Raw genomic sequence first — 14,498 nt, forward strand, 5'->3', positions numbered from 1 at the left:
CTTAAAGCCTAAATGTATGTCTATTTGACCCTAGAATGCATGAGTCTTTACTATCTGAGATGCACAAAACTTTTTGATTGTTTTTTTTTTTTTAATCCTTTTATTCAGCAGAAGACAACGGTTATATAAAGTGTGTGTAGCACAACAACCCAAGTGTTTTAAGCATAATCACATACTCTTGATCTTAAAATGCTTGATGTCTAAACACTGAGAGTCAAAAGGCAAACTTGAAGATCTCAGAGTTACCTTGCATCATATCTGGTGTGCCAGACTTGCGTGGGTGGAGACTGTGTTTTGGCAGTCTCTGATTGGCTCTCGTTGAACTTGGTGGAGTGCCAGGAGTGAGGCCTGCTTATGGGTTCGTTCCGCCTGCAGAGAGGGCAAAAAAACACAGCCTGGATTAGAGACCTGGCCCATATGGAAAACACGATGTGCTCGCACATATGAATCTGTGCAAACTTAAAGTTAGGAAAACATTAACTTATTTTATTGCATCTGTACTGAGGAAGTGCTTTTTGCTTCATTTTTGATTTACTCCAACACTTTTATCTACATCAAAACTTTGTATTGCTCTGAATATGAAACATACCCTTTGAAGCGATTCTTTCTGTGTTGCATGTCAGGAAAATGTGAACAGAACACATCATCTTAAAATGACACTAAATCAAATTTCATTTCCTCATCAACACAAAGACACAAACATGTGTATACATGTAATTGACAGTGTGTTGCATGCTGAACAAATGGGATGCACATCTTTCGTCTAATGACATGAACCACAAGACAATCCACAGACACATGCCAATGAGGGCAGGTAATAAACCACAGGAGAGGCAGGAATGAAGATGATATTATCACTAGACAGATGATTAATATGATGAGGGGCACAGGGAGTGGAAAAAAAAGGGGAAGAGATACTACTGATTACGATGAAGCCACAGAACCGTACCTCATGGAACTTCGCAAAATCTTCGTAAGAAAGCTTCTCGCCACATGCACGTCATTCTCAGAGGGCATTTTCTGAGCTACAATATCCACCATTTTCATATTCCTGGGCAGCAGGGGGAGGAACACACACACTAAGAGCTCGTAGACAATTGACTGGACTTAAGACAAGACAAAGACCATCTGACATTTGTTAAAGTTTGTGCTCACTGTAACAGTGCAGAGAAGTCTGTGTGTTGGGGAGGTCAGCGTCTGAACTGGCTCACTAGGACAAAGGTTCTCTAAATCTCTGATCCAGCTGAATTACCACAGAGTGCTCAGTAGTGTGCAGCCCACAGGAGCGTACATGTCTGCTGATACTTGGTGTTACAGCCCCCTCTCCTGGTCGCATGAATGCATAGTCATGATGTCACAGTTTGGAGTGTCATGGAAGTTGAGAGGGTGAGAATAACCCTGTTATGACGGATCACAGAGACAATACCAGAGTGAAACAGTTCTCCTCGTCTCTCATTAGGCTCATTACTGAAACCGTGCGCAGCTGAGGTGAGCTGGTTGTGCTCAGACTTGCCATATGGTCCCCAGAGGGAACACAAGCCCAGCATGGGGCAGGGGGGCTTAACAGAGCAGAGAATCTCTTACACAATCAGATCAGCCACATCACCCCTCGATCCAAGCTGTCGTCTGCCTCCCAGACAGCCCTATATCAGGGACATTTAGTGCACCTATAGGGGTGTTAATGTAGCTGTGTTTGTGCAAATATTAAATGAGGAACATTTTATTTGAGTATGTATTTTCTACTTGTGTAAAAAGAGTCAAACTAATTCAAGATCTATGTTTTAAATGAGATTATGTTTCTATTTGAATTGCATCAGCGTCTGACTCTTATCAAAGAAACTTTTAATTTAAATACACAATATGTAACTTATGATGCACACTTTAGATCTTGGTTGTTTTTAACTTGTTGTTTTAAAGGGATAAATGGTTTTAGTTAACAGATGTCTGGATGTTAAGCTATCAAAGAAGCAAGCTGAGCAAATGTTAACGGCAGTTCAGCTCCAGCCTCTGCCACGCCAAACAACATCAGAAACACTGATTTCTAAGCTTTATTCAGTGTTTTTAATGGTTTAAATCACTTGGTCTGTTTGTTTTGGAGAGGAAGAGACCTCTGTGGACAATTTGGTTCGTGGTAAAACCTCCTGAACTTCTGGATCTTAAGCTATCATAGAAAAAAGGTGAGCACACATTAGCAGGAGGTGGGCTAGCGGCCGCTAACGCGACATGCCGAACAGCATCAGAGAAACACTGATTTGTAATGTGAAACTGCTTTATTCAGTGTTTTTACTGGCTTTATTCAACTGGTGTGTTTGTTTTGGAGAGGAAGAGACCTCTGCGGATAATTCGGCTTGTGGTAAAAACCTCCTGAACGATAAGCACTCAAGGAATTCTAACCACGAGAAACGGAGTACCATTTTTTTCCTGTTTTGTTTGAGAGACTAGTCGCAGCAGAAAATTACATATTGGATGTTTAAGTGGAAGTTTTAAAACACCGGGAAATGGTTTTTAATTTCTACTTTTCGTAGGGCTGCAACTAACAATTATTTTCATTATCTCTAGTTTGCTCATTATTTTTTTGATTATTAAATAGTCAATAATTTGTCAGAAAATAGTTACACATGCTGTCTGATTTGCCAGAGCCCAAATTTAGACAAATACTGTGATTGCGATATGTTTCACAATTTTGGGGGCAATGAGAATTTTTGCATCTTATTAAAAAAAATGTGATGTGTGATTTTTTTGGAGGGGTCTGTACCAAACACACACGTTCCCTTGCATCTGGAATATGATTAGTAGGCACATTTTACCTTCAACAAAAAACTGACACCTGTCATTTTGGATTTTGCACCTGGCTACACTGCCATAGTATTTTCATTAATTGGCAGCTCTGACAAAAAAGACAAAGCTACTTCAGTTTATCATCATTTCTGACAAAAAAAAAAAAAAAAAACACATCAAACTCTCACATTTCAGAAACATGAAACCAGCAAATGTTTCACTTTTTTGCTTAAAAAATTACTAAAGAAGTTGTTTGACGACCAAATAGTTGCCAATTAATCTTCTATCGTTGGACTTGTTGATTAATTGTTGCGGCAATGATTGATTAGTCAACTCATTACTCAACTTACCAACTATTAAGTTAATCCCCAACTAATCTGATGATTTTTGAAGAAAAATTTTTTTCTGATTCTAGCTTTTTAAATGTGAATTTCCTCCTCTCTGACAATACACTGAATATCTTTGGGTTGTGGCCAAAACAAGACATTTAAGGACGTCATCTTGGGCTTTGGGAAACAATGAAAGACATTTTTCACCATTTTCTGACAACTCATTGATCAAACAACTGTTGAATTAATCACAAACATAACTGACAGATTAATCAACAATGAAAATAATGTTTGGTTGCAGCCCGACATTCTAGTATCATATGTTAGACCTCTGTAACTAGTTTTACTGAGAGGCAACTGTGTTGAACTGGTCAAGAATTTGAGACAAAGCTTTGCTTGCTTTCATTCTCATTGGACTGGACCTGCCCTACAAAGCCACGAGGTCAGGAGGTCCTGCCCACGCAGTCACCTTGTCTAAAGGCCTTAAATGATCTGATGACAAGAGCTCCAAACAACAGCTTCCTTCAGACAGAAACCTAAAAAACAAACTCCTGAGTGAAATGACTAACATAAGCTGTTATATTCTCACCCTACAGTAATTTTATAGATTGAGTATTTTCAGACAGAGATTTGGTTAAGCTCGATAAAGTGGGACAGTTCCACAAAATTAATAGTGGATTAAAGGTAAGGCCTATTTAGAGGACAAAGAAAAGCCAACATGGAGCCCAGTCTTCCTTGTCTCCTCACAGTCCGTGTTTCTAGGCCACTAGGAGCTAGCCACACATGGCGCCTGCTATTGGTATGCAAATGAGGCTGGTTTTATTAGGCCTATCGTCAGGGCTACAGCTGGGCCAGCACAGATATGCTAGGAAAGTGAATCAGTTGGCTGGAATGGGGGGCAGGGGGACAGAGAGACTGCTCTCTGATCAGCTCAGAGCCCCATTTCACTTCAAATGTATCCGGTACCAACCAGTCCTCATTCAAAAACAAACAGCTCACATACGTGTACAAAATCAAACTCGTCCAACAAAGTAACAGCTAATTAATTAATAATACTTTATCAGAATATTCACAGATGATTTTGTTGTACCTTCAAGTCTTTCCCTGAGAGATTAATTTGCATTTAGTTGGGAAATGCTAAGTCTTGCTGATCATGGCTTAACCTAAATGATGGATGACCTCATACTGGATGATAAGACAACAACAATAACAGAGTATTAGGGTCATAAGGACCCGAACGTGTCCCCCAGTTATTCACTGACACATGACAAAAGGCAGCAGGTGTGACGGCCGTCAAACAGAGAAGTCAAAAGTTTAAAATACAAAAAGTGATTAAAACATAAAATACGGTTCATTTTGACTCACCAAACATCTGGATGAAGGGATTCAAAATGGACACAAAGAAGAAATGTGTTATCCGAAGGACCACACAACAGTTTTAGCCAGGAGCTCAGTTTGAACGTGAGGCCAGTTGCAGCCGTGTGCTGGTCAGGCACCACATTCCACAGACACTTCAAAGACGAGCCAAAATAAAGAGACATGCAGGCCGCTGAGCTCTGAGCATCACGGCACAGCTCTGATCCACTACATCCGAACACACACTGACCAACAACTCCAAATCATAATGTTCAACACAGAATGGTCATGACTAAAACTAAGTTCTCTGGGCAGAAATAGTTTGGGCGGAGGGGAGATTTCCTTCAGGATTACGGGGGGTTTTACCCCAGGGAGGGGGTGGAGGAGAACACCGAGGAGGAGGAGGAGGAGGGCCATTGTCACAGCCAGTCCCCTTGGAGTATTCCTGCACCTTGCCTCGTCTCATTGGCTCTAAGGGGCTAATATGCTAATGATGAGATGAAATGCCGGACTCTTGTCTTCCCATCTCCTCTCTTGTGCAGCAGACGTGCATTTCTACCATTACTATGGTAACAGGTTGCTCTCTGGGGTGCAAGGGCACCCTGTTTCCTGAAAGCCTCGGGTAATGAGCTTTGCGACTGCCCAAGTAGGGACGTTATGGAATCAGCTTTGTGCCAATATAATCAAACAAAACTTTATTTGATTGTATTGGCACAAAGCTGATTCCACAGGACGACGGCAACACGTGTCAAATACAACTAGTTGGCTTAGTTTGTCTGTTTGTCAGCAGGACTACAGAAAAAAGCCCAGTTTCCACCGAGCAGTGCGGTTCAGTTCAGTTTGCTTTTTTTCCGTTTCCACTGTGAAAAGTTGTGGATGGTACCAACAGAACCGTTCCTTAGCGTCCCCATGTTTGGTCCCCCCTCTGTTGGGGTACCTAGCACACAGATCTGGTACTAAAAGGTGGAGCTGTGAACACTGCAGTCTGATTGGTCAGTAGAGGACGGTCACTCTGCTCAGGGCTGAGTTGTGTCTGGTTTTGAGGCTCATGTAACCACTGTTCATACTGTGGAGAGTTTTATTAGTAAACTGTAACTATAAAATGAAAGCATGTTTTCCTGCCTCTCACAGCAGCTGGAGTCTGAGAAAAAATAATTCACTGGGCTGACTGCCGGTGACTTTTAAGGTGGAACGTTAATGTTACTCAATGCATGAGTTGATGACGTGAATCCATCAGCACACCTTAAATTTCACTGTAACAACTTTGACCATCACTTTAGATTTTATATGACATACACTTTTAGTAATGAGTGGATCTTCAAGTGTTTATACATATTAATTTCGGCCAGGTTATGTGAACAGCATATATGCTAATCACTCGAAAAAAAGCGTCATGAAGCGTCATTCCTGTGGGCTACAGCAACACTAAACCCCTGAGCTTGCCTGAGAAGGACTAAATGCACAAAGCTGCTATTTTTAAATATCCCATGGAGAGAGACTCTCACTGCAGCCTGTTCTATTTTGTTTTGAAAATGTTGGCGTGCAGCCTTGTTCTGTGGACGATAAACGAGGTGCAGACTTCCATCTGTGTCTTCGGACGGAGCGGTGAGTCACAACAACCCCGCCCACATTTAAGAGTACTGTTCACTGTGGAAATGCTAGGGTCTAGGTACCATGTCTGAACGGTTACTTTTGTTTGAAATGGGGGCTAAACTGGCCTGATGTTCATGAAACGTGGTGAAAGATTGTAGCATGAGCCAACGAGGAACCGATTAAATTACTGGAGCAGGTCCAGGTTGCGCTTACAGATTTACATGTCATAGAAAACTGGATTATTCACCTTCGCAGAGGTCTGCACTCTCCAAGTGCCCCTCTAGTTTCAGGTTGTGTGAACTTGAAAAAATGAATTGATTTGTCTCATTTTTTTAAGAGAAAGAAACTTGAAATTCTCTGATTACGGCTTCTTAAAGCTGTATATTTTCTGGTTTCTTTCCTCCTCTCTGACAATAAACTGAGTATCTTTGGGTTGTGGACAAAAAAAAACCCCCAAACATCCGAGGACGTCATCTTGGGCTTTGGGAAACACTGACTGCTATTTTTCATGATTTTCTGACATTTTATGGTCCAAACAACTAACTGATTAATCAGGAAAATAATCGACAGATGAATCAACCATGAAAATAATCGTTAGTTGCAGCCCTACAGTTGTCTTTAGATAACCACCATTCTAGAGGGCATGAACGAGGGAAAACACTTCTGCTTGAGTGCCAAACAAGGTTTTTTTCCTATTAATGTGCTCTGGCACTCCACCAAGAGGTCTGGTGACAGGCAAGAAGATTAGCAAAGAACTGTGGCGACCTAAAGCTGATAGGAAGGCAATAAAATTCACAGTGATCTATTGTCAGGGGAGCAATCAAGCATACAGTCCGAACAAGGTTCTCATTGTGTGGTGCAGCAAATGCATTATTTTCTTAACAAGTTTAGCACCTATTGTATGGATTGTTAACCTCTAACAAGCTTTGATTTAACCAAGGTGTGAGATTTCTCTAGTAAAAAAAAAAAACAAGCTCTAATGTGCATCCTGGACAGATGGATGCATTCACTGTTCTATCACATCTGACAGAACGAAACGCAGCATCCTGTACAGTACAGGGCAGAGAAATGCTGAGGTTGTACGCAGCCAACCTGCACTTAGCAGGTGAGCCGGTGGATTCCATTCGGTCCCCGAGGGTCTGACAAAGGCCCTCTTCAGCGGACCCTACAATCAAACCAGTCATGTTTCGGGTGAGAGAGGTGAACCATGAGCAGCCATGTAATGACCAGCACATTCCTGAGCTGAGTGGCATACCAGCTGTCAAGTCACCGGCTGTCTGCACTGACCCACAGTCAAAAACACCTGGAGACCTTTTGTCTGAGGGTCTTAACAACATCACTGTAACAAAGTCCTGCAACCTAAACACCGTCCATTATTACAACTCAGGTTATTTTGAGGAAACCAGTACTCTAAATTCACCAACAACCTGTCGATTATTTTAAACAGGCAGTTGAATCTCTTCTTATACCTGTTGCAACAGTATTAAAGGGTAAATTTGATCATTTTCAACCTGGACCCTATTTTTTCATGTTTTTGTCTCTGTGTGAACAATGACAGTTTTTGAAACTGGTCCAGTGTTGAGCTAAAAAGGCTGCAGTGTAACAAGTCTGGGCATGTTCGCACCCTCAATGTGCAGCATGTCCTCTAAATGTGCTTGTTTTTGCCACTGACAGGCTCCGATTGTTATTGTGAATATTTGAGAACATTATGAAAAAGATCGCTACACAGATAGACCTTGTTTGTGTAACCAGAAACAGCCCCGAAATCACTACTGCCAAACCCCCCAGACTCCATTTAAATAAACAGTTATTTCATCAACGTAAATCACACTTCATTCAAAGTCAACAGAAACAAAATGAAATCTACAAAACTCTGGTTTGGTTGAAATAAATCCTTAATTCACCCAGTTAGGTGTGAACATATGCTGGCTCTATACACGCTAAAATAACTGTTAATTTAAATGGAATATGTTGAGCTTGGCGATTAAGATTTCAGGGCTGTTTCTGGTCAAACAAAAAGGATCCTAATCCTGATTTATGGGAGGGCGCTCAACCCTTTTGTTAAGTGTCACTTGACAGAAATTAAATAGTCACATTTTCAATTTATGCTTCTGTGAAAAGTTATTAGTCATCTCCTATGTTTTTTTAACGGTCCGATTCTATATCTGTCGTGTTTATTTAAGTATAATCTGCACAGACAGCTGTTTAAATCTCATACACGTCCTGCTGTATATGGGTTTTCAACTTACTAATGGTATCTACATTGATTGATCAGCAGATTCCCCTCACTTGCTATGTTGTCCTGGGAAATAAATGAATGAATCAATAATGATGTCTTCCTGTGGTGCGGACATCATAAATATTTCTGTTAATCAGCCTGGTGAAGGCAGTTTAGCTGGACGCTGTCCTCTCAGCTCTGCAGGAGCTGCTGCTGACAGACGGCTGCTTCATTGGACAGAGACGGATTAAAGACTACTATCTCCACAGTGATGTTAATAACACTACCAATCACATTATGCGACAAATCACATTATGCGACAAAATATGACATTGTCAGTGGCATAACAAAATAGCCCAGGTACATGACATGAAAGAAAAGTGTAGAGTGACACTTTTTCTGTTGTAAATTCGTCATTTCTGTTGAGTGCCACTCATTGAACGTGTCGAGGGCCTTCCCATAAATCATGCTTTACTCTTTAATAAAAAAGTCTATCTCTGTGGGGATCCTTTCCTAATGTTGTTCGACACTTTCTGTCAGGGGCAAAAACATAAATTAAGCACAGAGTTGTTACAATGCAGCCTGTTTTGCCACTGCTGGCTGCAGTGCTCTTGTTCAATACTGGACCAGTTTCAAAAACTGTTGTCTTCATCAGTCACTTAGACATAGAACAAGGGAAAACAGACTCCAGGTTGGAAAATACCAAACTTGAATGAATGGAAGGCAAGCAACAACAACACACTGTGTGAGGATATAATGACAAACTGCAACGATTAACCGACCACAACAAACCATAAAAGCATCATATATAATATCACAGTGTGAGCAAACATGCACAAATCACTCAAAAGTGTTGTCAAGGTGTGAGAAATATTTATGTAGTGTCAGCCATGACATGCTCTGATTGCGGTTCCCTGAGGGTGATCTCCCCCATAAACATTCCTAATTGCTTGCATATGATGACAAAATATTTTTCACATTGCCCAAAAGGCAAAATATCAGTTTTTCCTAATAAAATACCAAAAAATCAAACACCTACCTCTAACAATTCATAAACATACCTCATGAAACGCTCGTCAGGAACTACCACTTCATGTCATGTTCCAAAAAAACATCACAGCTCAAAGTGAGAGCATTTTTTTCTTTGATTAGACTCAAATCTTAAAGAAAAAAAGATTGAAACTGTCTTGTTTAACTTGTAATATCTACTTCAGCGACTCCCCGTCAGCTCACCTTGGCCATGGAGCAAACCAAAGAGAAACCGAGGGGTGCAGTTAAGACACGGCTACAAATAAATCTCTAAACTAGGATTTCCTCGGCTGATACCCAAACAATTTTAAGAAATCTGCTTATGACAAGAATTCTGTGCACAGCATTCCTAACATACTACATGGGCTTACTTAGAAAAACAAAGACCGGTAAATGTAAGCCTCTGCACTGCAACCCCTACTGAATGCTGCTTACACTGTAAGTTGGGCCAATAAGCTTTCCCAGGTATAATTGGATTGTGCAACAAACCTCTGTGCAGGCTGAACTCATCTCAAACAGCCACACTGATTTCTTACTTTTGATGCTGCAGCAAGTAAAAGAGAGAGGAGACACAGTCGCCTTCTGCTACACTGGACAACATCCCTTTATGCAAAATAATGCTGCAGCATGTTAGTGACTGTGGTAATTCTGTGATGATACCAGGAGGGGGAAACAAAATGCCGCAACAAACTTCCAGCTTCATGTTATAAAGTTTAATGATTCACTCTGCTGTACTAACAGTGTGCTGCCTCAGGGGAAGGGAAAGGTACGCAAACCTCTGCGGGAGTCCTGAAGGAAAATAAAATTTGTCCTAAACTAGAGAGGTTGACACCATTCATTGTAATACCCTTACTGCAGTTTGCCTTGGCTCAGTAGAATCCCAAATCTGAGGGAACCCAAGTCAGAGCACAATCACTACATTTTCTGCAGCTTGCCTTGGATTTTGTAGTTACTAAGGGTGCTTTCAGACCTAGAGTTGTCTTGCTTTGGTCTGAATCAGGGACTCATGTTGTTCCAAAGTTGTATAATTGCCTAGAGTTGGTTCATGTTATCACGGCAGCATTTACAAGCGGACCAGATAAAATGCCTTGTGCGAGAAAGCTGCTCTTGATTGGTCAGAATTTCCATGTGGGAAAAATCCAGGAAGTAAAGCAAACGTTGAAGAAGAGTACACTTGCAAGATAAATGTGACACTTTCTAATGTCACAATGGAGGGACAACTACGCAGGTTGATTTTAGCGCTGCTCATCGTGGACTATATTGCTGTCATTGTTCATTTTAGTCAAACCATACAGTTTGAAAACGAGGCGCGGCTCCAACTAGAAAACAATGTTTTGATGCATTGGATGTGCTGAATGTGCATATTAAGGCAGTACAGGAGGAGGTGCACATTAATAATCCTCCAGGACTGTAACATGCTCATGTTTAACCCAAACAATGTGTCATGTGACTGCAGTTGGTTCAGATCCAGGTCGGAACACGTTCTCACCACAAACAAACCGCACCAGAGTTCGTTTGTAACCGGACTGAGACCACCTTTTCAAGAAGGTCTTGGTCCGGTTGTTTTGGTGCACACCTGAGTGTGATTGCTGTGTTCACACCTGCTCAAACAAACCACACTGAGGGGGAAAACGAACGTGAGTTTGATTGACAGGTGTGAAAGCACTCCAAGTCTGTCCCAAATACCGTTTTTTGGGCATCAAAGCTTCAGTGAGAAACATCAATGTCTCTTTGGGGGATAGGGAATGAGAGATACGTAAGTCAGACTATTTTCAAACATCAGTTTTCAGTCAATGTGTCTAAAATAACATGACAACCGGCCACTTCCTTAACATGCAGGTTGCAGTAACATTAGCTATAATAGCTACATGTATTAGCTCTTACCTACAGTTTTAAGGTGATTTGTCAAGCTCGTTTATTTGTGATATGCCAGTTTCCTTTGGAATATCTGGCACACAACTTTTTGGGGGCCATCTTTGTAAATGTTGAAACTATTCCTTCATTGTCTTTAAACATCTTGCTAGTGCACAAGTACAAAACTAGGCCTATCACTTTTTAAGTTCACATGTCCTTGTCAGAGAATATATAATAATTAATGGTGATACATAATGAATTATGTTGGATTACTATTTCTTAATCTATGGTCTATTTGAGATTTTTGGGGCAGAAAAACAGAGCATTCGAATTCTGGTTTGGACTTTGATTACCATGGCAACTACTGAAGCTTTGAAGGTTGAAGCATTTAGGTCAACCCTAAAAATTCCTGCAAAATTTGCATTCTTTTTCTCTAAAACAGAAAATAACTGAACCAGGACATTTGGTCACAAGATAAAACAGATAGTCATTAATTAATTTATTTTCATTAACTGCTTATCCCATTGAGGGTTGCGGGGCAGGGGCCTATCCCAGCTGACATTGGGCGAGAGGCGAGGTACACCCTGGACAGGTCGCCAGACTATCACAGGGCTGAAACATAGAGACAGACAACCATTCACACTCACATTCACACCTACAGGCAATTTAAGGTCACAAATTAATCTAATGTGCATGTCTTTGGACGGTGGGAGGAAGCCAGAGAACCTAGAGGAGACCAATGTTCAAAACCCCCACCCTGGATTTGAACCAGGAATGCTCTTGCTGTGAGTCGACAGTGTGCCGCCCTAAAACAAATATTGCAAGGTTTATCCAGATATAGAACAGATATCCAAAGGTTTTAATTCAGTCATAATTCAATTTTGACCAAAGCTGTAGTTACTGCCGTTACCCTTTGTAGGGAAGTATTGGTGTTTTAAATGATCTGCGTTTCTGTGGATTCTAGTTGCACTGGTATTTGTGTTTTCAGCAGAGTTTCTTTCAGGACAAGAGCTATCCATACACAGTCTCGTGACACACTGCTGACCAAAATTCAACGTAAAACTTTCCACATTTAGCCAAATTACAACTTTGCAGTTAGCAAAGCTCAACAATAGAAAGCTGGAATGCATACAAATGCAATGTGTTGATGTGGGATAATTATAGTGTTGAAGTGTACGCAGCAGTTAGTGTTGGCAAGTTTTAAACAAATTTAGCCTAAAACATTCAATTAAACTTCAGCTCACACCCTGGTTCTGTTTTTGATGTGCAGGCGGTTTCAAAGGGATCGACAGAGTGATATTTAAAATGTAAATCTATCTGTTAGACTTGAAAGATTTCCTCGTTTGACAAACTGGAGTTGAGGCACAGAGCGTACAGCAGTTTTGTCGAGGCATGTGCAAAGAGGCCGAGATGCTTTCCCACAGATAACCACACCTTTCTGTTGTCAATGTGACGTGTGTGAAGCCTCTCCCCTGCCCCTCTCCTAATGACACTACACCAACAGTCTCACATTAGTCACTACATGCAAAATACACGACTTGCTACGTCAAGCTCCTCCCTTGTGCTATCTGTAAAGAGACCACACCTGTAGACAGGAGCAGGTTCTGACAGCTTCCTGATCCTCGTTCAACTATCCAACATTATCCCTGAGATAAAGGGAAAGGTGTTTGGCTGCTGACACCTGCATGCTCAGGCACAGATCAAGCTAAAGTCAAACATCAGGGCTCTGAATAGGTACAGATGCGAAATACTCTACTGTAAAAAATCTCCTAACCCCGACATCAACGTTCCACACAGCATGCAGACTGCAGCTGAATACAAAGACGAAATGGGGCTGCAACTGAACCTCTGCTTTACTGTCCTCTAAATCAGACACACTTGTTATTGTGGTCTTGGGAAATGACTGACTGGAGATGCTATTTGAGACGGTCAGCACAAACTGAATTCTTTAACAAAGACGAGCAGGAGGAAGAAAGAGTCCCCTGTGAATGAAAGTCCGGAAAATGCAACATGAACAATAAGACTAGACCTTGTAAGGAAATGTCTTTCTCCATTTAAAATTACAAACATACCAAAATGACAATACCCATATCCTTTAGTCAGGCCTCCTGCTCCTCCGTTCAATCTGTACAGTATTTACTTCCTATTATCCCCCAGTTTCAAAACCAAAAATACATGTTGCTGCCCTCAATCAGCTAGTAATTAGCCATGATACAAGACACTGTGGGAATATTTTGTACCACTGGTGCTGCTTGTAGGTCAATTTTCAGTTGACTGTCTATTTTCTCTCTTGCCATCTGAGATAGAATCAGACAAGAGAAACAAACTACACTCAAGGTCAAGTTCATGAAAGGAATGTGTGGCTTTTCCAGCTGCTAAACCTGCACAAGTAAGACAAAAAGAAACCGTGTGATTCTCAAAGAACCCACAAATGGTAAAATAGCAAAATTATTTGCAATAACTGATAGTATTGTCATTTTAAGACCATTTTATGCCACCGATATAGGGTTGTCGACAATATGGATTTATCAAAACATATCAATTCTGAATATTTGAAACAGTTTCCATACTCATTTTCTGCAGTATTGATACACTGGTACCAGCTGTGTATTTATCTTTTAATAAAAATCTTAAATTGTATGCCCTTAATGTCATTTCAGTGATCATATCGTTATTCTTCGAGGTAAGTTGTGACGACACTACACTGATATAATGATAATACAATAGCATGGTAATGTCAGTACACCCTTTCAAAGAGCAATGAATTTTTAATTCTTAAGACTATTGAGACACTGAATCTAAAAGTAAAAAAATAATTAAATATCCTCATAAATATCCTAATTAAATAAAACTCTGCATTCTTTAAATTAAAAAAACACTTGCGCCCATGTCTTAAAACTGTCCCAGGGAAACCCGTATATCGTACAACATATGGACATGACAGCAATACATTTGCTGACCTCGATAAGTCAATAACATAATTATTATGACGGGACTAATTTGCATATTTTGTTTTGTGTTTTTTTTTTTTTCCTTTATCTGATAGGACAGCTATAGCATGAAAGGGGGAGAGAGAGGGGGTAATGACATGCAGCAAAGTGCTGTGGGTTGCAATTGAACCTGCAGTTGCAGCAACGACACAGCCTTTGCGCATGAGGTGCCTGCTCTCAGCTAGTGGGCGCCCCAATTTGCACGGATTTAAATCAGGTAATATGTATAAATTTGGTGCAACACTGTCCTCTTTCCATACAAATGAGCCTCACTGCAGGTCAGTGCTAATACCACACGCAGTTACAGTGAGTTTATTAGCGTCTTTAGAGAGTTGGTGGTAAGTGAAGCGC

The 14,498-nt window shown here is 40.8% G+C and overlaps 1 protein-coding gene across 3 annotated transcripts in view; it reads right to left on the minus strand.

The window, feature by feature from the left end:
* shroom2a (shroom family member 2a) overlaps positions 1-14,498 on the minus strand; it is a 60,321-nt gene that overhangs the window by 23,254 nt on the left and 22,569 nt on the right. For 2 of the 3 annotated variants that reach the window (XM_049588565.1, XM_049588566.1), the window contains one exon: positions 247-369. In XM_049588565.1, coding sequence (XP_049444522.1) covers positions 247-369 — 123 coding nt within the window. Of the gene's footprint in view, positions 1-246; positions 370-949; positions 1,052-1,155; positions 1,184-14,498 lie in introns of those variants that run through there. The other variant, XM_049588567.1, reaches the window with a different exon arrangement.

Source organism: Epinephelus fuscoguttatus, linkage group LG10 (assembly GCF_011397635.1).
Source record: "Epinephelus fuscoguttatus linkage group LG10, E.fuscoguttatus.final_Chr_v1".
Classification (NCBI taxonomy): domain Eukaryota; kingdom Metazoa; phylum Chordata; class Actinopteri; order Perciformes; family Serranidae; genus Epinephelus; species Epinephelus fuscoguttatus.